Source organism: Acinonyx jubatus, chromosome B2, assembly GCF_027475565.1.
Source record: "Acinonyx jubatus isolate Ajub_Pintada_27869175 chromosome B2, VMU_Ajub_asm_v1.0, whole genome shotgun sequence".
NCBI classification, from domain to species: domain Eukaryota; kingdom Metazoa; phylum Chordata; class Mammalia; order Carnivora; family Felidae; genus Acinonyx; species Acinonyx jubatus.
In genome coordinates, this window is record NC_069385.1 from 82,664,376 (window position 1) to 82,687,284 (window position 22,909).

A 22,909-nucleotide genomic window follows, 5' to 3' on the forward strand; every position below is an offset into this window, starting at 1 on the left:
GGATTGCAATAGAAAACTATAAAACTCCTACAACGTAACATAAGAGAAAACTTAAATAACCTTGAGTATGACAATGACTTTTTAGATACAACACCCAAGGCACAATCCATGAAAGAATTAATAAGCTGGACTTCATTAAAATTAGGCACTACTGCTATGCAAAAGACAACATCAAGAAAATGAGAAGACAAACCAGGCTGGGAGAAAATATTTGCAAAACACACATCTGATAAAGGATTGTATCCAAAATATACAAAATACTCTTAAAGTCATTAAAAAGAAAACAAATTTAAAAATGGGCCAAGGAGCACCTGGATGGCTCAGTCAGTTAAGCGGCTAAATTCGTCTCAGGTCATGACCTTGTGGTTCGTGAGTTCAAGCCAAGTATTGGGCTCTCTGCTGTCAGCACGGAACCCACTTCAGATCCTCTGTCCCTCTCTCTCTCTCTCTCTCTCTCTCTCTCTCTCTCTGCCCCTCCTGCTTGTTAAAAAAGGAGGAGGAGGAGGGGGGAGAAGGGGGAGGAGGAGAAAAATGGGCCAAAAGAGGGGAGGAGGGTTGCAGGACAGGCAAAATGGGTGAAGGGGAGTAGATACAGGTCTTCTATTGTGGAATGAATAAATCACAGGAATAAAAGGCACAGCACAGGGAATACAGTCAATAGTACCATAGGAGCATTGTATGGGGACAGACGGTAGCTACACTTGTGGTGAGCATAATAGATTTGTGGAATCACTATGTTATGCATCTGAAACTAATGTAACACCGTGTGTCAACTATTCTACAATTTTTTTAAAAGAAGGGGCCTTGGATATCTCAGCTGGTTGAGCATCCAACTCTTGACATCAGCTCAGGTCGTGAGATCAAGCCCCACGTCAGGCTCTGCCCTGAGCATGGAGACTGCTTAAGATACTCTCTCTCTCCCTCTCTCTCTGTCCTTCCCCCCACTTGCACACATGCATGCTCTCTCTCTCAAAATAAACAAATAAACATTAAAGGGGCAGGGCAAAGACCTTAACAGACACCTCACCAAAGAAGATAGAGATGACAAATAAGCACATGAAAAGATGCTCCACATCATAGGTCATCAGGGATATGCAAATTAAAACAATGAAAAACACTCCCATTAAAATAGCTAAAATCTGGAATACTGACAACATCAACTGCCGGTAAGGATGTACAAAAAGAATTCTCACTCATTGCTAGTGGGAACACAAAATGGTATGGTTTGGGATTTCTTACAAAACTACACATACTGTTACCATACAACAAATGCACTCCTTGGTATTTAACTTGGTATTTAAGGAGTTAAAAACTTACATCCACACTAACATCTACACACAAATATTTATAGCAGTTTTATTTTAACTGCCAAAACTTGGAAACAACTAAGGTGTCCTTCAGTAGGTGAATGGATAAATTATGGTGCATTCAGACAATGGAATATTATTTCCCTAAGAAGGAATGAGCTATCAAGCCATGAAAAAACATGAAGAAAACTTAAATGCATAACTACATACTATATGATTTCAACTATATGACATTCTGAAAAAGGCAAAACTATGGGGACAGTAAAAAGATCAGTACTTGCCAAGAGTATTTTGGGGGAGGCAGGTTTAAAGAATGAATAGGTGGAGCACTGAATTTTATGGCACTGAAAATACTCCATATGATATTATGATGATGGATACATGTCATTATACATCTCTCCAAACCCACAAATTATATACAACAGCAAGAGTGAATTACACTATATATATGAACTTTGGGTGATTATGCTGTGCCAATGTAGGTTTATCAATTGTAACAAATATACCACTCTGTTGGGAGATATTGATATGGGTGGAGGCTATGCACATGTGGGAGTAGAAGGTACATGGGAAATCTGTGTACCTTCCTCTCAACTTTGCTGTGAACCTAAAACTGCTCTTAAAAAAAAGTCCTTAAAAAAATAAATAAGTAAATACTTTGCATGGTTAGGGAAAAAAAAAAAGCCTGTTTTGTTTTTTTTTTCCAATTTCACTGAGATGTAATTGTCATATAACACTGTATAAATTCAAGGCGTACACCATAATAACTTGAATTACATATATTGTGAAATGATCACCACAATAAGTTCAGTTAACATCCAACACTTAATAGAGATACAAAACAAAAAGTTATTTTCCTGGTGATGACAACTCATCACATAAGAGAACTCATGAGAACTTTTTTCTTGTAATGATCTACTGTCAACAACTTAAAAAAAAAATACCATACAGATGTTAACTGGAGTCATCATTTTGTACATTAAATCCTCAGTACTGGAAGTTTGTACCTTTTGACCACCTTCTCTAAGTCCCCAACCCTCACCTCACTTCCTGCCTCAATAACCACAAATCTGATCTGTTTAAGATTCCACATATAAGTGAAATCATACCGTATTTGTCTTTCTCTGACTTCTCTCACTTAATATAATGCCCTCAAGGTTCATACATGTTGTCTCAAATTGCCAATGTCCTTGATTTTTATGGCTGAGTAATATTCCACAGTATATAAGTATGTATATGACTATTTCTTTATCCATTCCTTAGGCTTTTTAAATGTCATGGCTATTATAAATAATGCTGTGAACAGCTGGGTGCAGCTATCTTTTTGGTACTTTTTTCTTAAATTTTTACATAGTGTAATATTAATTTCACTTGTATAATATAGTGATTCTACACTTCCATACAACACCTGGTACTCATCACAAGTGTACTCCTTAATCCCCATCACCTGTTTCACCCATCCCTCCATCCATCTCCCCCCTGACATTGTTTCCTTTGATATATTCCCAGAAGTGGAATGATGAATGATGTTGAGCACCTTTTCATGTACCTGTTGGCATCTGTATGTCTTCTTTGGAAAAATGTCTATTCAAGCCCTTTGTCCATTTTTAATTGGATTATTTGGGGGTTTTGGTAATGAGTTGTAGGAGTTCTTTATATATTTTAGATATTAATCCCTTACAATATAAGACTTACAAATACTTAATAAAGTCTTTAAAATACGTTTTCAGTATAAAGAAAACATAATATATACACTATAAATACACTTCCAAATTCTGTTAACCCAGCCTGTATACCTGACTCGCATTCTCCTGCTGCCATAAAACTAATAAAACAAAAAAGTTATAATACAAAGGACCAATAAGACCAAAGGATTTCTTACATCACGAAAAGCACAAGCCATTGGGAAAAAAAACAACAAATGACTACATTACATTAAAAAATTCTGTTCAAGGGTCTCCTGGGTGGTTCACTCTGTTAAGTGTCTAACTCCTGATTCCGGCTCCAGTCATGATCACATGGTTTGTGAGATCAAGTCCCCTATTGGGTTCTGCGCTGACAGCACGGAGTCTGCTTGGGAGCGCTCTCTACCCCCTTCTCTCTCTGCCCCTCCCCTATTTGCATGCATACTGTCTTTCAAAATAAATAAAAAATAGAAATAAAAAATTCTGTTTATAAAATTATTCATTAAAAAATAAGTAATAATTTCATAAGATGTATGTTTAATCCATAAATTCAGCGAAAGTTTTTTATCCAGAGTATATAATATAGAACTCCAAAATTCCAAGAGAATGCCTATTTTAGGCAGAAGATATGAATGAATTAAGAAGAGAAACACATACACACAAAACAAAAGCACAAAAAGAAACTCATAGTATATTTTGTTTACTTTACTCAAGAGCCCGAAGCTCACAAAACAGGGATTAGCTCCAGCGTGGCACTCAATATTTTTCGAATGTTCAATAAACAAGGAGTATTTTTTTTTTAATTTTTAATGTTTATTTTTGAAAGAAGGAGAAAGAGAGAGAAACAGTGTGTGCTAGTGGGCGAGGGGCACAGATAGAGGGAGACAGAGACTTGGAGGCAGACTCCCTGCTATCAGCGTGAAGCCTGACCTAAGGCTGTAACTCATGAACCATGAGATCATGAGCCAAAGTCAGATGCTCAACGGACTGAGCCATCCAAGCACCCAGGAATATATATGTTTTTTAATGAGCAATAAAGATACTCAATCTCACTACAGACCAGAATATTATAAATTAAAACCACCATCTGATAACCCCATCAGACTGGCAAAAACTAAAACATCAAACATTATGAAGTGGGTGATGATGTGTATAAACTGGAAAATTTAAAAACTGTTAATCAAACCACTCTGGAGACCAATTTGACAATATCTACATAAAGCTGGAACTGTACATGACCCAATGATTCCATCGCTTAAGGGATACACTAGATCAGGTGTCAGTGAAGTATGGCCCAGCTAAATATGGACTACTGCCCGTTTTTATGAGACCTAAAAGCTAAGATGGCTTTAACATTTTTAAATGGTTGAAGGGGAAAAAAAAATCAAAACAATGTTTCATAACACATAAAAATTATAAAAAAATTCAAATTTGAGTGTCCATCAAGTTTTACTGGCACACAGCCACATTTGTTTACTTATGTCTCATCTATGACTGCCTTCTTACTAAAATAGCAGCATTGAGTAATTGGAACAGAGAGTGTTCAGACTGCAAAGTGTAAAAACATTTACTATCTGGCCCTTTAAACAGAAAGTTTGCTGACCTCTGCCCTACAGAAACACACACACACACACACACACACACACACACACACGTGCACAAGGAAATGTACTTTTAAAAGATTTCATAGTAGCAATATGAAACATATGAAGGTATACATAGTAGCAATGTATGTAATAATAAAAAGGTGGCTACAACCTGAACTTCTACAAATGGGAATGTATAAATAAACTGTAGTATATCCATACTATGAGATACTAATTGACAATGAAAATGGAAGTTCTTATCAATATTAATCCCTCAAACAATGCTGTAAGAATGATAAGCAAGTTGCGGAAAAATACAGAACATAACTCATATTCTAAAACATGCAAGATAATTTACAGGTGCGCGCGCACACACAGACACACACACACAGTTTAGAGATACATACATAAAGAGGAAAGTACAAAGAAATGCATGGGAAAGATAACTACCAAATTAAGAATGGTAGTTACCCCTGGAGGTAGGAGGATGCAAAAACGATAGGGTTTACCCCAGCTTCAACTATACTGGTAATGTTTTCTTTCGGCTAGTAAGCAGAACATGAGTTTTTGCTATACTATTCTTCATATTTCACATAGATATAAAATATTTCCTAATAACTTTTAAACTATCACCATAACGTTTTACAATAATGAAAAATAGGATAATTTTTTTAAACTTGAAACTTCTGCAACTGACAAATGTAAAAGCAGTAAAATATAAAGAGGAATTAAATGTCAATGTCAGAAAATCTCAATAAAGCAATTTCAGGTGGCTCTGTAGCACTATCGCCCCAGTCTTTCTTAAGAACTTGTCAGGATCCTCCAAAGACAGTTCTATTGGAGCTCCAAGCACCATGTTACAGGTACCCTGCTGAAGAGACCAGGTGAAGAGGCCTTTACACTACATGGAAAGAGAAGGGTCCACCTTTCCACATCTACTAGAGTCAAGACATTTGAATGAAGCCATCTTGGAACCTCCAGACCAGGGACATATGTTATGTAAGGAAGAATCACCCAGCTGAGGTGACTTTCTCAAATCCTTAATCTATAAAGCCTTTGTACTTTTGAACAGAAAACAGACCAATAGATTATCCAAAACTATCTCAAAATGAAGTCTAAATATATTATATTCTTGGGAGTGATATTAAATTAGATTTCTCAGGAGTCACCAAAACCACATACTCTTTGAATCGGGATGGAGCTACTACTGCTCAGTATTCTTTGTGTATCTACTTCTTTGTTCCATTCAGTGGATTTCTACGGACCTTTTGGCAGGATGCCAGCATACGGTTAGTTCTGTCCAAGGTCTTTATCAGGCAGCTGTTTGGTGCTACTGGTGTTTCTGGAAGCTCCTTGATCTTCTATAGAACAGAAATATCAAGCAGTGGTATCTTATCCCAAAGTAATACAGGTGGTTCTATCTTTACAAGATGGAAAAAATTCAGTTATCTCTAAAAATTCAGTTATCTCAAGCTGATGCACACAAAGTTCCAAAGTCAGGAAATGAACAACTCAGAAATGACTGTAAGAGACAAACAGCGCCAAAGAAAGGTGAGAAGATCATCAGGGTAAGAGAGGAATTCAGTATCCAGGGAGATGGACCAATGACATTTTAATTCTGAACATGAAATGCATAATTCAACAAGGAAAAAACTGACAGAAAACTTAAATTAGACGGTAAACTTGAGAAACAGGCAAAGCTTGTAAATGGTGAAGACAAAGGAGACTCAAGAGTTGGTACTCAAACTGGGAAGGAAATGCTGATGAAGACTCCCAGACTTAATCGCTATTATGACAAAACTAAATCATTCTTTGATAAAATCTCCTATGATATTATAGAATGGAGACCAACCTAGGCTGAAGAAAGATCAAATGCCAAAATATTTGGAATCCCACTTCATCCAAACAGTGGTCATAGGAGTTATAGAGGCAGAGTCAACAGAGGTCATGATGGTGAAGAGGTAGTATCTTCACCATGTTTTCACAATTTAGTGGCAGATTCATATACAGGAGGTAGTGGGGTAGAAAGCTTGCAGATTTTTGAATGAGGAAAGACAACAAAGTTATTACATAGTCTACAAACAGGTCTCAGGGAATTTCTAGCTCTTCATTAGATTGCCATTTGGTTTCAGTCTTTGCAAAAAATGAAGAAGTGAATTTACTATATGCTGGACACACACACTGGCTTTTTTTGTTGTTGTTCTCCCTACTCTATTTCAAAGACTATAATGCAGTTAATATGGGGGGGGGGGGACCATACTAAAAAGCAAACATGAAATGTATTTGAAATAGCCAAAAACCTCCAAAAGCAAGATCAGAATATGGTTTGTTGTATTGCTACTCAAGCTTGTAGCTTCAGATGTCCTCAAGGTAATTGTTGTTAACCTGCGACAAGGCAGAATGTCTAAACGTCTCCATGTGACCCCAATGATTGTACCAATTTTAGCAATGAAAGTCCTGTATCCTCAGGAGAAAGGGGTCCTAATTTTTGGTGATGGATGCAGAAAATTATGTAAAGTACAAAACCCAAGATAATCCAAAGAATAGGGCTAAAGAAAAACCATTTGTAATATCAAACAGATACTGCATAGATTATCTACCTTCCATACTTGTTGTCTTTTTTTTTTTTTTTAAGCTGATGTTGGCAATCATAATTTGTGGTTCATAATAACAGATTACCATCCATTGTTGCATCATTCCAAGCAATAGGACTTTAAGTATACAAGTTAAGTGGGTTATAATCATGATCATTAATAGTCTGCTGTCCTTGACTTTGTATATTAACTGTTGTGTTTTGTACGGAGATAGTGCTTAATTTTTAATACCATAAATAGTGTGACCATGTTTTCTAAGAGTTCAGGTAATGAAAATGAAAAAGACTACAATAACAACTCCAGCATGACCCAAACATCACCAAGTGAATGAAAAAAGGAAAGAAAAATTCCTAACATTCTTCCTCTTTTCTTACTTACGCTTACCTGGATTCAGAAATTCTTGAATCAGTCCCTGATCAAAGAGAAGTCAAACCAATGACTGTTTATTTTGCTCTTTATACCTGTGAAACAAATTACAAATTGTGTGGCCTACTTTGTTCCATCTTCTGTAGCTTCCAACTGCCAAGAAATTAGAAACTTTTGGATCTCGTAAGAACTGTCATTTTCAAGTTTAAGCAATATTTTGGCTTTGTGAAAAGAATTAAAAAATATATACATACCCGGTAAATGGGAGAAGAAAGGTGGCTGTATAAAGATGGTTGCAAATTCTTTGCCACTCTTGGCACTGAATGGTGGTCTACTTCCCTCCCCTTGAATCTGGGTTGATTCTGTGACATTTTTTGCCAATAGATGTGGCAGAAGTGACTGGGAAATTCCTGAAATTAAGCCTTAAGAGATCTGTGGCTCTTGTTCTTGTCCTCTTAGAGTGCCGCTTTTTCAATAACTGATAATTCCCCATAATTCCCTATTATTTTTCCTTCTCTTGTCTAGACCCCTCTCAAAGGGAAAGTAGGAAAGAGGAAGAGTGGGGAAGCAAAGGGATAAGGAAAGGAGGGAAGGAAGAGAGAAGGAAATGCTGAAGGAAGTTAAGATTATATATGTCAGGTGCCAAGCTCCAGTTCTGATTTTCCCACCAAGTTGTTCTAGATCATATAACCCCTCTACAACTCTTGATTTCCTCAAATACTCAACATAGTTTTGTAATGGCAACAGAAACAATCAACTTATGGAAATGTAGACATGTAGACTATATAATTCCATTTCCTCCTTCCTCTCTGACTATAATATCAAGAACAATCTGCTAATGGGCGCCAGGTGGGCTCAGTCGGTAGCACATGCAACTCTTGATCTCAGAGTTGTTTGAGCCCCACGATGGGTGTAGAGATTACTTACTAGATAATAATAATAAAATAAAATAAAATCCAAAAACAACAAGCTAATACCTAGAAAAAGAAAGGTAGTAAGTGAAAGAAAAGTAAAAACTAGAATTCAAATAAAAACAAAGGCAATATGAAAGAGAAGGAAAGCAAGAAAAGGAAGTTCTTTTTCTCTGACTGCTAAGAAAATCAATATAGCAATACCAAGTAACACATAGTGCTCAGGATTATATGCCTGGAATTGTTCTATTAAACATATTAACATATTTAATGTTCATGGAAAGTTTATGAGGTAACTTCAGTTACCATTCTTGGTTCACAGATATGAAAACACAAAAGTGGTGAGCCAAATGTTGAACCCTGGCAATCCAGTCTCTGAGTTCACACTCTCATTACATTTCTAATGAAAATACCTTTTATGAAATCAACTCAACTGGGATAAAACCAGGAAATAAGCACACTTAAGTAAGGAGTAAATAAGGAATGATACTGTGATGCAGTTTCTAAGAGTAGTCCTATCAACAGAAAAAGAAACAGGGCTAAATGGATAACTTTGTGGTATGTTCCACTTAGCAGGTGGAAACTAAAGACCTTGCTCATATTCATGGAATGCCAATCATTTAGAAGAAATTGTGCTTTAGTTCAAGAGATCCTATGAAGTATTTATTTACAGTTCTCGGTAAAACTGACAAACTGATTGGGTTCTGAATTACACTTATATGTAAAATAAAAGTATGGTTAAGGGAAAATAGAAAACATTTTTCATTTGGAGATTTAATACATTTTGCTGGTATAGAGGGCAAAAGAGCAATAATTCAGCATCAGGCTTTTCAAGCTAGTGGTCAAAGTCCACAAAAGGAGTTGGACCCAAAGTAAAAAGGGAAACAAAGTAGTTATGTAGGTATATGTGTGTTTGTACACAAAAGGTAAGGCCAGGAAAAATGGAAGTAAATAATGGTGAAGCAATTAGTTGGTAAGAAAAAGGAAAAAAAAAAGGGAGAAAAAAGCTCTATTTGAGTAAGTGTAGTATAAAAAAAAAAAGGAACAAATGAGAGAGCAAGTAGATTTGTTAAAGGTTCCACAGGGGAAATAAAGGGGGGCAGGGGGAGGGGGAGGGGGTGGGGGAGGGGGTGGGGGAGGGGGAGGAGGAAGAGGAGGAGAGGAAGAGGAAGAGGAAGAAGAAGAGGAGGAGGAAGAGGAAGAGGAAGAGGAAGAAGAAGAAGAAGGGAGGGAAGAAGAAAGGGAGGGGGAGGGGGAGGGGGAGGGGGAGGAGGAGGTGGAGGAGGAGGAGGAAGGGGAGGAGGAGGAGGAAGAAACAAGAACAAGCTAGTTACCATCACCTTTGCCCTAAATTGATCTTGCTGATAATCTTTTGCTCTTCTCTAAAGCATCCTTTTTCATGTGGTAGCCAATGACCTTTCTGGGAACAAATCTGATAATGTTAACTCCAGTTTCATCTTGTACCACTCTCCTTGCCAGTACCACACTATCCTTTTAGTTCCCTAAACATGTCATGCTTTCTCTATTTTATTTCCTCAGCTTGGAAATCCTTCCCACCTTTCCTTCTCCTACTCATCCTTCAAAATGCCCTAATTAAATCAAATTCTTGTTATTATGAATAATTTATTTTGTTGTACCTGACAGCTGTAACTTTACAAGTGTGTTTATGTGACCATCAACTCTCCTCACTCAACTGGAAACTCCATGGAGAAACCACTTCTTTTTCCCCTTCAACACTGTGCCTCTCTCAGCATAGTACCTACAACACTGCAGTTGTCCAATAAATACCTGGTGAATGAATGAAGGAAAAGAGAATCCTGCCATGCTATTATCACAAGTAGAAAAGGGTATAAAACAACCTTAAGTTAATAGAAGAGAAAGAAACAGAGAGAAAAAAGAGTTCAATACAAGTTGGGTCCTAATTAAATCTTAAGTAATTTCAGTGTGATACTATACTAAAAAATTAAGTACAATAGTAGCCAGTAGGTCTCCTTTTTTCTAATGAAGTCAGAAAAAGAAATAGAATTAACATTTTACTTCATTATAAGGAAATAAAACAGGCTTGTTAGTCTGGGGGTATGATTCTCGCTTTGGAAATAAAACATAATTTAGAACATGATTGACAAATAAGCATCTCAAACTTAATTCAACCAAAGCAGAACTATTAACTTCTCATTCCTCTACTACCAGTCTCCTCCATTTCAGTAAATGGAATTAACTCCCAAAACCTCCAACCAAAACCCTGGGGGTCATCTATGATCCCTCCCATTCTCTGATCCTCAATATACAATTTACCAAGAAGCCCTGTAAGCTTCTACATCCAAACATATCTTCAGTCTACCCACTCTTCCCCAATCTCCAATGCTACCATTCTAATCCAAGATCCTCTTTTGGTTTTACTGAAGTAGAATTAATATACAATGTTATATTAGTTTCAGGTGTGCAACATATTGATTTAACAATTCTGTACATTACTCAATGCTCACCACTACAAATGTAGTCACCATCTGTTACCATAAAACATTATTACAGTAATACTGGCTATATTCCCTATGCTCTACTTTTCACTTCTGTGGGTTATTTTATAATCTAAGTTTGTACCTCTTAACACCCTTTATCTATTCTAACCCCTCTATTTTAGACTACTCCAATATTCTAACTCATGTCCCTGCTTTTACTATTCCTCTACTCTAATTCATTCTACCCAAAGTGATTTTTTAAAAAGATAAATCATATCATGACACTCCTTAGCCCCAAACTCTTCAATGACTTCCCACTTCTTACAATAAAATAAAAATTCGTCTTGAATATTAGATCTGCTGCCTCCCTTTCTTATCATTCTCTCCTTTGCTTGCTACATTTCAGCCATAATGACCTCCTTTTTGTTTCAAAAATGGAACCATACAGCATCTCAAAACTTCACAGGCATCATCCTCTCTGCCATACTCTGAAGTGTCCTATAGTTAACATGTTACCTTAATTCAGGTGTCACCTCCTCGGGAGGGAGTTTACTGATTTTAATATTATGTAAAATAGCTTTTCCACTCCTTTATTGCTCTGTATATTCCTGTCTTTATCACACTGCTACCACCTTGTTTATTTCATTAACAACAAATTGTTCCAAGAGTAAGAAATACAATGGTGAAAAAACAAAGTCACTATTTTCACGGAGCTTATATTTTAATAAGATTGAAAAACAAATTTATCAAGTGGTAAGTGTTATGAAAAATAAAACAGAATAAGGGAATACCATGGGTTTGTATGTGTGGCAGCGGGACATTTTATGTAGGTCGTCAGGTCTGAGTAGACATGAACAAAGTGAAAAAGGGAACTTTATGAAAACATGGAGTAAAATTATTCTAGGGGCTTCTGGGTGGCTCAGTCAGTTAAGTGTCCAATTTCAGGTCAGGTCATGATCTTACGGTTGTGGGTTCAAGCCCTGAGTCAAGCTCTGTGCTGACTGTTCAGAGCCTGGAGCCTGCTTCGGATTGTCTCTCTCTCTGACCCTCCCCTGCTCGCACTCTGCCTCTCTCTCCCGCTCAAAAATAAACAAACATTAAATTTTTTTTTAATTATTCTAAATGGATTTTTACTTATTTATTAATGCAGTACAATATATGAAAACCAGATATGAGAAACTGAAATCCTTGCTTTCCCTTATGCTCATATTCTAAACAAGTTACCATTTGCTTTCCTTATGAGAATGTTGAAGACAAGGTGAAACTCAAAATTATTATAACTGTACATTCCTAGACCCTTAAGTTAGAGCCAACTAAGAGCGATAGCTTGAAATTCACAATCAGCCCAATATTTGTTGGCTGTATTTATGCTCTTTCCATCCTTCCTATGTTCATCTAGTTAGAACTTAAACTGAACCAGAAGCCTATAGAAGTCCAAAAGTTACCTAAGTACAAAAATATAATCAATCATCTGCATACTGAATGTTCTAAGTAAGCATCAGTAACAGTAAGACATCTTTGGAGGTTCCAATAGCAAAACAAAAAAATAACAGCACACAACACCACCTGTAACACAAATTGCACCACTCTCGGCCTCTAATAGATACCTATTCTGCCCAAACAAGAATGGAGGTAAAACAGAGGTAATATGAAATGAACCCAGAAAGAAGCTTTCCACATCTTCCCACTAGGAATCCCATACAAAACTCCCATCACTTTTAAATAAAGGCTGGCTTGCATAGCCATGTAAGTGTTTCTTTTGTTTTTGTTTTTTTTGCTTTGCTATACTCAAGGAAGAATTAAGAAAATTAAGATCTCTTTCCCTATCCACCTCTATTAGACCCTATTTGTTCAGAGTAATATTGAGGACCTACTGTAGTCCAGGCACTGTTCCAGGTGCTGTTAATAAAACCATAAACAAGGCAATACCTATCCCTCTACACCCTCTTACAGAATACCTACACCACAGTTAAGATATATTTTCTTAATTGAGAAATGTTTCTGATCAATTATTTTTTTTAAAGATTGCTTATCTTGTATATGAAAATCAACTTTGTGAAAGTATCCAGCTAATCCTTTTTAACAATCACTGCACAGTAAGCTCATTTTTCTAAACATGTTTATATTATAAACAATTTATATTCAATTTGGGATAAACACTGAACCCATACTCAAATTGAGCAATGCAAACACTCAAGTTCCCGGTCCACAGTCACAACGGATTTATCAGTATTTGAGAGTCCGTATTTATATGGGCAAGGAACCAATATTGTAACCCATTACCACCATTCCCAACAATAACATGCAGCTTTTCTTAAGACTTAGTCCACCTACAACAAATGTTTGGCTTTCCCTCACAAGTGAATAAAAATGGAACCACCCAAACTTTGTCTATTAGCTTTGGTGACCGTCCCCAAATTGACATTGTGAATCTCGTTCTATATTTTCAGATAAATTATGTTATAAAATATCTTTAGCAAAACATTTCGTAAGAACATCAGACATGGCCAGACTTAATCTGAATACTGGATGCAAAAGGAAGCCCGAAGCTCTGCGAAACAGAAAGAGCAGAGAGCGTACATGAAACATACCCAAGTAAAACTACCTCTCCCCTCCTTACTTAGGATTGGCCCCCAATTTCACCCAACCTTAGCAATCTGAAACTTTCCATCAACACCAAACAAGATGCGACTGCCATCCGCTCTCCTCTTTAGGCCACCACCAAAAAATTTAAAATGTCAAAGACTTAACGCGTGCACTCTCAAGGGACACCCACCAACTCCAGCTCGCAGCGGTATCCACCCGCGCCCTCTCGGCCATGTCCGCCCCCAGCCAAGCTCCTCGCACCGGCGGACTCGAACCCAGCGCGCTCGCAGCACATTCCCTCCCAGCCATCGCCCGGGCAGCTCCCGCCCCCCCCCCCCCCAGTACCTCTGCCGCCCCCAAACCCACCCTGTGCGAACAACTGAATATCCGGAGACCAGGAGGGCCACACTTCCCTGTATTTTCCCCACCCTACCCCCTGCAAGGGCAGAAATAGGTGTACCTTCCAGAAAAGTAATCTCCCCTGCGCTGCCGCCGCTCTTGCCAGCCGCCATCTTCCTCCTCCCACGCCGCCTCCTTCTTAATCCATGGCCCACACCACCGCCGCGCTTGCCGGGATGAGGGGCCGCGCCGCAGGAGGGTAGCCGCCGCAGGGTTGCGGGCCTAGAACTCGGCCGTCAGGGGGGCGGCGCTCCCACGGCCAGATGGGCCTACACAAAAGCAGGCCAGGCGCTCCCGGGCCTATCCGCGGGCTGGCGGGTGGCAAGGCCGCGGGCTGGCGGGTGGCAAGGCCCGCGGCCTGGACTTCTCCTCAGGCCCCTCCGGGGGAACGCGAGCGGCGGCGACGGCGACGGCGCTTCCCGGGCCCGGTTCCTCTCGGCCCACGACTCCCCATCCACCGCCTACCCAGGCCGCCTGAGACGCTTTCCCCAGCCGCGGGACCCAGGAAGAGAGGCTGAAGGCGAGCACACAAACACACCTCCCTTCGTCCCGGGCCGTAAAATGGCCGCAGCCGCCGCGCCGGGGCGGCGAGGTCTCGGCGACCGTCAGGCGCCCCCAGGCCCTTCGCTCCCTCTGCCGCCGCCGCCGCCGCTACGGCCGTCCGCCCACCCCGCCCAGGCGTGAATGCATCAGCGGAGGCCTTTGCGACTGTCCATGTGGACAGGGGTGGGTCTCCTCTGCCACCGCCTCGCGTCCGTCGCCACAGCAGCTCCAGCCGCCGCCGCTGCCGCTCCTCCCCCACGGGCGCTGGAGCTGCCGCCCGGCTCCCGCCCCCACCGCGACGCCGCCGCCCCCAGCGCCGCTCCCCCTCAGGAGCCCGGGCTCGGCTCGCGGGCAGAACGGTCTGCGGCGCCGCACGGAACACCGACTTGAGGCTCCAGACGCCGTGGCTCTCGGTGGAGCGGGCCCTGCGCGGCGCCGACTTGGCCTGGACGCGTTTCGTCCAAAAAAAGTCTCGACCGCCGAGGGCCCCATGGCAGACCTGGTGTGTGAGCGCTTCTAAGCCAGGCTGGTGATGAGCTTGGGTTCTGTGGCACCACAGTTGCCTAAGAAAATGTTAGAAGTTCCTTTCTTTGACCAGGCCTTAGAATTGAAACCATAGTCAACTGAAGAGCGTAGGTAGAGTGAAGTAGGGCAACCACATGTTAAGAAAATGATTTGTGGTCTTCATTTTTAAAAGAAGCTTTCAAAATAATTTATCAAGGAAGAGTCTACAGTACATTTTGGATGACAGTGTACAAAAAAAAAAAAAATCCTGTCATACGTGCCTGAGACTTCAAAACCCATACCCTGCCTTACAAATCAGGTATTATAATTAATTGCAGGTTATTATATCATGTTTATTTTTTCTTTTCCTTTTTTCTTTGGCTTTTTACAATTATAAAAGTAAGGCATTCATTAACGAAAATCTGGAATACAGGAAAGGGAAGTGATGCCTGGCTCCACCACCAAAACTCAATTCTTTTAGGTGTGTAGTCCTCTAAGCGAACATTTTTCTTAAATCCCTCATTATTCCTCTTTAAAAAACGAAAATTTCTGCTATGTATCATTGAAAGTCCAACAGCCACTAAATTGATGCAGAAAAGGTATGATTAAAGTGCAGTCTTTGAGGAATGAACTGCTCTAATTAGTTTGTCCTGTTAGCCAAGGCATAGGCAGAAAATCTTTCCCTTTAAAACTTCTTTTAAAACCTTATCCTAACATGAATAACCTTTCCTGATTTAGTGTAAGTAACATAACGAGTATAATTTATTATAATTTGTTGCTTGAGGATGTTGAATGATCCAGTTGTGATGCTCTATGACATAGTCTGTGCCAGTGACAGTATAATACTGAGGTGTGTAAATAACAGGCAGATGTGGGTGACTGGACTCATTTGTACAGACTCCAAAATACAGTTTTAAAAAATAATCTCTCATTTAAAAATAGATGCATACTGGCTTTGAAAATGGAAAAAGGTGTGGGAAGTCAAGGAATGTGGGTGGCCTCTGGAAGCCAGCTTTCAGAAAAGGCAAGGAAATGGATTCTGTTAGAGCTTCCAGAAAGCAAAGCCAACACCTTGATTTTAACTCAGTGAGACAGAACGTCCGGACCACTGACCTTACAGAACTGTAAGATAATAAATTTTTGCTAAGTTGCTAAATTAGTGGTCCTTTGTTGCAGCAGCTGCAGAAAACTAATATACATGGAATGGGAAACAAGGTGGAGTTACATAAAAGACGTCTTTTGAGCAGCCTGAGGTAGGATCTTTAAGACAAAGTCCATTGTTTTGTGTTATGAATTTCAGCTAATGTCTATGGGAACACATAATTCCAACTTTAAAAATGTGGCATCAAAATCACCTGGAAAGGCTTGTTAAAACAGGTTGCTCTACCCCACCCCTAGAGTTTCTGATTCAGCGGGTCTGGAGTGCACCTGAAAATTTGCATTTTTAATAAGTTCCCAAGGTGTTACAACCTGCTGCTGATTAGGGGACCACATTATGAAAACCACTAAATTAAACAATCTCTAAATTTCCTTTCAGTTTAATTCCATGAGTCTGCAATTACAAGTGAAATGATCAGTTTCCATGTTAAAGTATAAGATTAAAGATATTTCAGAAATCACTACTCCTCCTTGTGAACATTATCAATTAAAAACTGATAGTATCATGTGACTCTTAAGGTATTCCGGCCTAGAAAAAGTCAGATTGGGATATGTCCCTGAAATATAGCTATATTTAGTATATATGCATATATATATATGTATATGTTTAATATATTTACAAATGTAGCCTTTTTTTATATGTACATTTTGAATGATACCCAGGGGTGTTACTAAGAATGCTTTTGAATGGTAGAAATACAAAATGTTAGAATTACAAAACCAATTCTCTGAGTTATACAATCAATTTTTATTACAAGTTTAGCATGTCTTTATTGCTTAAATTTAGCAAATTCTATTAAGATGTAAGCTAACCTGTCATATTTAACACAATTTAATTCTGGCATAAAAGATAAATAGAAAAGTTAGACTAAAGCTTGAATGGATGTGTAATTACAGTAGATAAAAAAAGCTACTTTATTTTTCTAATTATTCCATTAAAAAATTTTTGGGAAAAAAGGAAAAACAAAGCAGAGATCTGCCACCCAAAATTTTAATTCTAATTCTAAAGCCCTCTCTTTTCTAATAGCATTTTACTTACTTAGTCTGGTCATCCAGTGCCAAGTTTAAATTCTAAACCTGGTCTTCCATACTCAACAATGCAAACATCCCATCTCCAACCACAATGGTCAGTGGTATTGACCAAAGGACCCATATCTGCAAGGCAACACAATAAGCCTATGCAAAAAGAATTCAGAGGAAAACAGGGTGGAGACTGATGACAGGATCTTTTGGAGGATCCAAGAGCATGAGACCCTCTCCAAAGCTACTCTTCTGCCGAGATTCTTTACTCAGTACATAGTATTGGCATCCACCCAGTTTCACAAACTAAAAACCTAGGAATCATCTTTTACTTGCTTTTTTAAATTAAATCTACATCCTTGAATATATCTTTAGCTTATTTTTTTTTTAATTTTTTTTTTCAACGTTTATTTATTTTTGGGACAGAGAGAGACAGAGCATGAACGGGGGAGGGGCAGAGAGAGAGGGAGACACAGAATCGGAAACAGGCTCCAGGCTCTGAGCCATCAGCCCAGAGCCTGACACGGGGCTCGAACTCGCAGACCGCGAGATCGTGACCTGGCTGAAGTCGGACGCTTAACCGACTGCGCCAGCCAGGCGCCCCTAGCTTATTTTTTTAAGTTTATTTGTTTATTTTGAGAGAGACAGACAGTGCAAGTGGGGGGAGGGACAGAGAGAGGGAGAGAGAGAGAATCCCAAGCAGGCTCAGCACTGCCAGTACGAAGCCTGATGTGCGGCTTGAACCCACGAAACCATGAGATCATGACCTGAGCCAAAACCAAGAGCTGGACACTTAACCGACTGAGCCACCCAGGCACCCCATGTCCTTGAATATATCTTCAATCTATTCACATTTTTTCCAATTCCAATGAGCCCATCCTAGTCTTAGCCAGGGTGGCTCAGCCATGCTACTGTAATAACAGCTTCAAACAGGCCATTCCATGGTCTCTCTGCCCACCCTCTAATCCATTTCTCACACAAAAGCTATAATGATCTTAAAAAATAAAAAAATCAGATCAAAGCACCTTCCCACTAAAACCATTCAAAGGTTTCCTGTTGCTCTTAGGATAAACTCCTAAATCCTTAATCGATCTACTGGGCCCTCCCTACCTACTTCACCAGCCTCATCTTTAACAGCATTTTCACCTTCTCGGTTAAGTTCCAGCCATTTTGTTCTTTCAGTTCCACAAATGCTTCATCTTCTTTTCTACTTTAAAGACTTTGGACACGTTTTATCCTCCATCTGCAATGCATTTTTTTGTCTAAATAGGGACTTGCACCAGTAGGTTAATACATATCTGCTGAATAAAACAACATATTTAAAATAATCTTTGTCAAGGAAAATTCAGAATTGTAGAATTCTAGAACCTGGATTCCTTAGTTACCATCTAATTCAGTCTTCTCAGAAGTCCAGAAAATGTCTTTGCCCAAAGTAACATTATGGTAAAAAGCTATGATAAATGCCCTAAAAAGGATCAGCAATCCAGATGTGAACCTGGGGCCTGGGTTTGAAGATTACAATGCTGAAGCAACTTGAGCTCTTTCCAGAAGGCCAGGAACTGACTGAAGGAGGACTTGTGTTGGTAATAGATACATAATAACAAAGCTTCCTCTCTGTATTTGGCTACAAAATCTTCTTTTGTATCACAGTTGTATCCTCCATTTTAGCCAGATTTAAAATTCTTCGTATAAAACTATAGTTGACCCTTGACCAACATGGGTTTGAATTGCATGCTTCCACTTATGCATGGAATTTTTTCAATACATAGAACTGTAAATGTATTTTCTCTTCTTTATGATTTATAAATAACATTTCCTTGTCTCTGGCTTATTTTATTATAAGAATATTGTATGTAATACATATAACATACAAAATATGTGTTAATTGACAATGTTGTCAGCAAGACTTTGGTCAACAGATAAGTTTTAGGGGAATTAAAAGTTATATGCATATTTCCTATTGCATGAGGGATTGGTGCCTTGGGACCAAGGACCCCTGACTTGTTCAAGGCTCAACTGTATTTGAATAAACTGATTCATATTGTATGCTGGTAGAGCTTAATAATTATTAATAAAATAATCCAGTTTAAATACATATATTTCTTTGAAAACGCAATTATCAATCTTGTTCTTTTAAACACTATACTTAAAAGTACAGCATAAGGGTGCCTGAGTAGCTCAGTTGGTTAAGCCTCCAACTTTGGCTCAAGTTATGATCTTTCGGTTCATGAGTTGCAGCCCAAGTCAGGCTCTTTGCTGTCAGTGCAGAGCTCCTTCGGATCCTCTGTCACCTTCTCTCTCTGCCCCTCATTTGCTCACACACTCTCTCTCTTTCAAAAATAAATAAACATTAAAAAAAGCACAGCATATAGTTAGTCCTTGACTAAATATAAGTTTCAGAAGACAGTAGCAGGTTCTGAAAATTATGTCCGGTTGATAGTTTTTGAAGGTCTAAGTGCATTTGTGTCAGATAAAATGAATATAATGAAATGAAAGTCTTGTATAATTTTCTCTTATAAGGATGCAAGTTTCTGTTTTTAACATAATTTCTACAATATAATATTCCACTTCACTTTCAACTTGTTGATTGTCTTATTTTTGCTCTTGTATAATCCTACCATGCTTCATGGCTTGATTAAGTGAAGCTGAAACTAATATTTTTTTTAAATGTCAATAAATATATCCTTAGAATAACACAAATTTCTTGTAATGGTTCCTACCAGATATCTTTAGCGTCAACATTTATAAATGGACGGTGAAGTTTTCAAGTGACTTTCCTAGACCCTTGGCACTTTTGCTTTCGTGGGTCCCTTCCACAAGAATCACGTTAAAAAAATTTTAAGCTAGGTTTATAGTACTATATATGAAGCTATGTTTTTAAAAAATTTTAAGTTTATTTATTTATTTGAGGGGGGAGGGGCTGAGAGAAATAGGGGGAGAGAAAGAGTCCCAAGCAGGCCCTGTGCTAATAGCACAGAGCCCAATGTGGGTCTTGATCCCATGAATTATGAGATCATAACCTGAGCAGAAATCAAGAGTCAGAGTCTCCACCAACTGAGCCACTTAGGCACCCCAAAACTATATTTTCAATTAAAATGTTTAAGGTTAGTTTTTTTTTCCCCAAAACTGCTTTGGTCTAAAGAGATAATCTGGGCTGGATTGTTATATATTTGTTATCATGATGTTAATTCTTCTCATTTTAAAAGAACATTAAAACATTTTTCACAAGGCTTTGAAAGTGTCATAGGCCACAGGCACTGTGCTTCCTGTGCCTAATGGATGTCAGCTGTGTAGATGACTGCTGGATCCTTTCATGTTCATTACTGGAAATTATCACATGAAAATCATATCTAGCTGAACTCTGAGGCAGTGGTGCTTATACTTTAACATGCATAAAAATCAACTGGACAGCTTGTAAAACAGTTTCCTGGGCCCCATCTCAAACCATCTAATTCAGTAGGTCACCGTGGGGGCCATGAATTTGCATTTCTAATAAGCTCAAAGGTAATGGGGGTGTGCTGATCTGACAACCACACTTCAGGAACCAGTGCTTGGAGTAATGTATGTATCTAAATGTTTCGTTTACGCAAAGGCAGTGCTCTCAATATGATTTGCTAGGTATATTATCTACATCTCCTAACCAGCATTTCTTGACACATAGTAACAAAAACATCTATCGTTATTTTTGTTTTAGAAGTGGAAACTGAGACCCAAAAGTTTGAAAACTTTCCCAAGATGACTCAGCTAGGAAAGTCTAAAGCTGGAACTTGAGCCCACATCTATTTAGACTCCAACGTTCATGCTCCCCTATTTTCATTATCATATGGCAGTGATCTCAAAGGTAAAATATAATCATTGGCCTAGAGGCAAAATCTTAAACATGAAATAATGCATAAAAATGGTAGAGAAGTGTATTTATCTAGACCTTCACTGTTGTATTTGCCCTGTTTATTAAAGTTTGCTGATGGCCTTCTTTCTGGCTCTTTATTCCTCAGTTCTTTAAAAAAAAATTTTTTTTTTATGTTTATTTAGTTTTTGAGAGAGACAGACAGAGCACGAGTGGCAGAGGGGCAGAGAGAGAGAGGGAGACACAGAATCCGAAGTGGGCTCCAGGCTCTGAGCTGTCAGCACAGAGCCCGACACGGGGCTCAAACTCTCGGACCCTGAGGTCATGACCTGAGCTGAAGTCGGACGCTCAACTGACTGAGCCACCCAGGTGCCCCTATTCCTCAGTTCTTATCTCCAGTTAGTAACAGCAAAAGGAATATAGTAATGGCTTGCAACATAACTTTCTGAAAGTGCTGTGCTGTAATGCTAACTTCCAACTAAGGTTGTTTGGGATTTTTCATTTTTCATTAACTTCACTTTGCAATTTAAACTGCTGAACAAGTCAACAAACTTAAATCCTTAAAGCACCAAAAAAGTAAGGGTTAGCTTGCACTCAGAGTTTGAAATTTAAACACCTTCACCTTATGAAGTTAAAAATATCATTTTATAAGTAGCTTCCTCATTCATTTTCTTAATATTCTCTCATTATAAACACATGACCTAATCACTTTCTCTTTCTCAGTCTATACATGTGTGTGTGTGTGTGTGTGTGTGTGTGTGTGTGTGTGTGTGTGTGTTTCCTACTGCTTTTCTTTCTCTGATTCTTTTATTCATCAAGAACACAGTCTAAAACAGATGTAGGCTATTTTCTAAGTTATACTTTTTAAGAAAATGCTTTGATGACCTCAAAGTTTACCAAACCTTTGCCCACCACCCTAGTGTAAAGGGGCACAGTGATTTTTACCAATCACACAGACATAATAAGTACTGAAAGATATATTACAAGGATAAAGAAATGATCATATACATCATGGAGCATTCATTTAATGAAATGCTTTGCAGCTATTTAAACCCATGAAATAGATCTGTTTGTACTGATCAGGAAAGTAGCTATTATTAATTAAAAAGAAAAAGCAAATTATAGTTCAATTTCATTTTCATAAAAATAAATTTATGAATATATATAATAATCTGTGTAGCATAGGGTATTTCAGAGGAAAGGGGTTAGAGGATTGATGTAGAGGACTTTGTCTTCTTTGTTATGGAATTTTATAGGTTTTGGATTATAGGTAACTTACTTTTTTAGCGTTTTTCAGTATTTTCAAATAATTTTAAGCCAATAAATAAAGCCATGTTTTTTAGATATTTCTTGAACCTTCAAAGTTTAACAGTATTGGGGCATCTGGGTGACTCAGTTGGCTAAGAGTTCGACTTCAGCTCAGGTCATGATCTCACAGTTCTTGATTTCAAGTCCCCCATCTGACAGCACAGAGCCCACTTCAAATCCTCTGTCTCCCTCTCTCTCTGCTCTTCCCCCAGTTACTCTCTCTCTCTCTCTCTCTCTCTCTCTCTCTCTCAAAAATAAATAGACATTAAAAAAAAGTTCAACAGTATTATCTAACCATTTTTTAAAATGTTGTTTCTTGAAACAAAAATATGGTCATTGTGGACTTTCCCAGTTTGTATATTTATCCTCATCTGTCAGGCCTTTCCCCATCCTTAAAGTGTTTAAAATTTTAGGTATGAAAACAATACAAATTCAATAATCTTGGAGGTGGGAAGACTATTTTATGTATCAATTATGACAGTTCCAGATTATTACAGTTGATTCCTTTATTTTCTATTTCTAGTATTTGGTTTGTATACATTAGTCTTGAAACCACCATGGAATTAGGTGGAATCAAATGAAGTTGCTGGATTTTTTTAAGTAAAAAATGGTCAGATGTTGGGGCACCGGGTGGCT

The 22,909-nt window shown here is 38.6% G+C and overlaps 1 protein-coding gene across 6 annotated transcripts in view; it reads right to left on the bottom strand.

Annotated features, from left to right (window-relative positions):
• The window catches only part of SENP6 (SUMO specific peptidase 6), a 114,167-nt gene extending 99,949 nt beyond the window's left edge, over window positions 1–14,218 (bottom strand). For all 6 annotated transcript variants that reach the window (XM_027057390.2, XM_053222560.1, XM_053222563.1 and 3 more), the window contains exon 1: window positions 13,955–14,218. In XM_027057390.2, coding sequence (XP_026913191.1) covers window positions 13,955–14,006 — 52 coding nt within the window. In that variant the 5' untranslated portion in view covers window positions 14,007–14,218. The remainder of the gene's footprint in view (window positions 1–13,954) is intronic.
• Window positions 14,219–22,909: the final 8,691 nt, after the last annotated feature.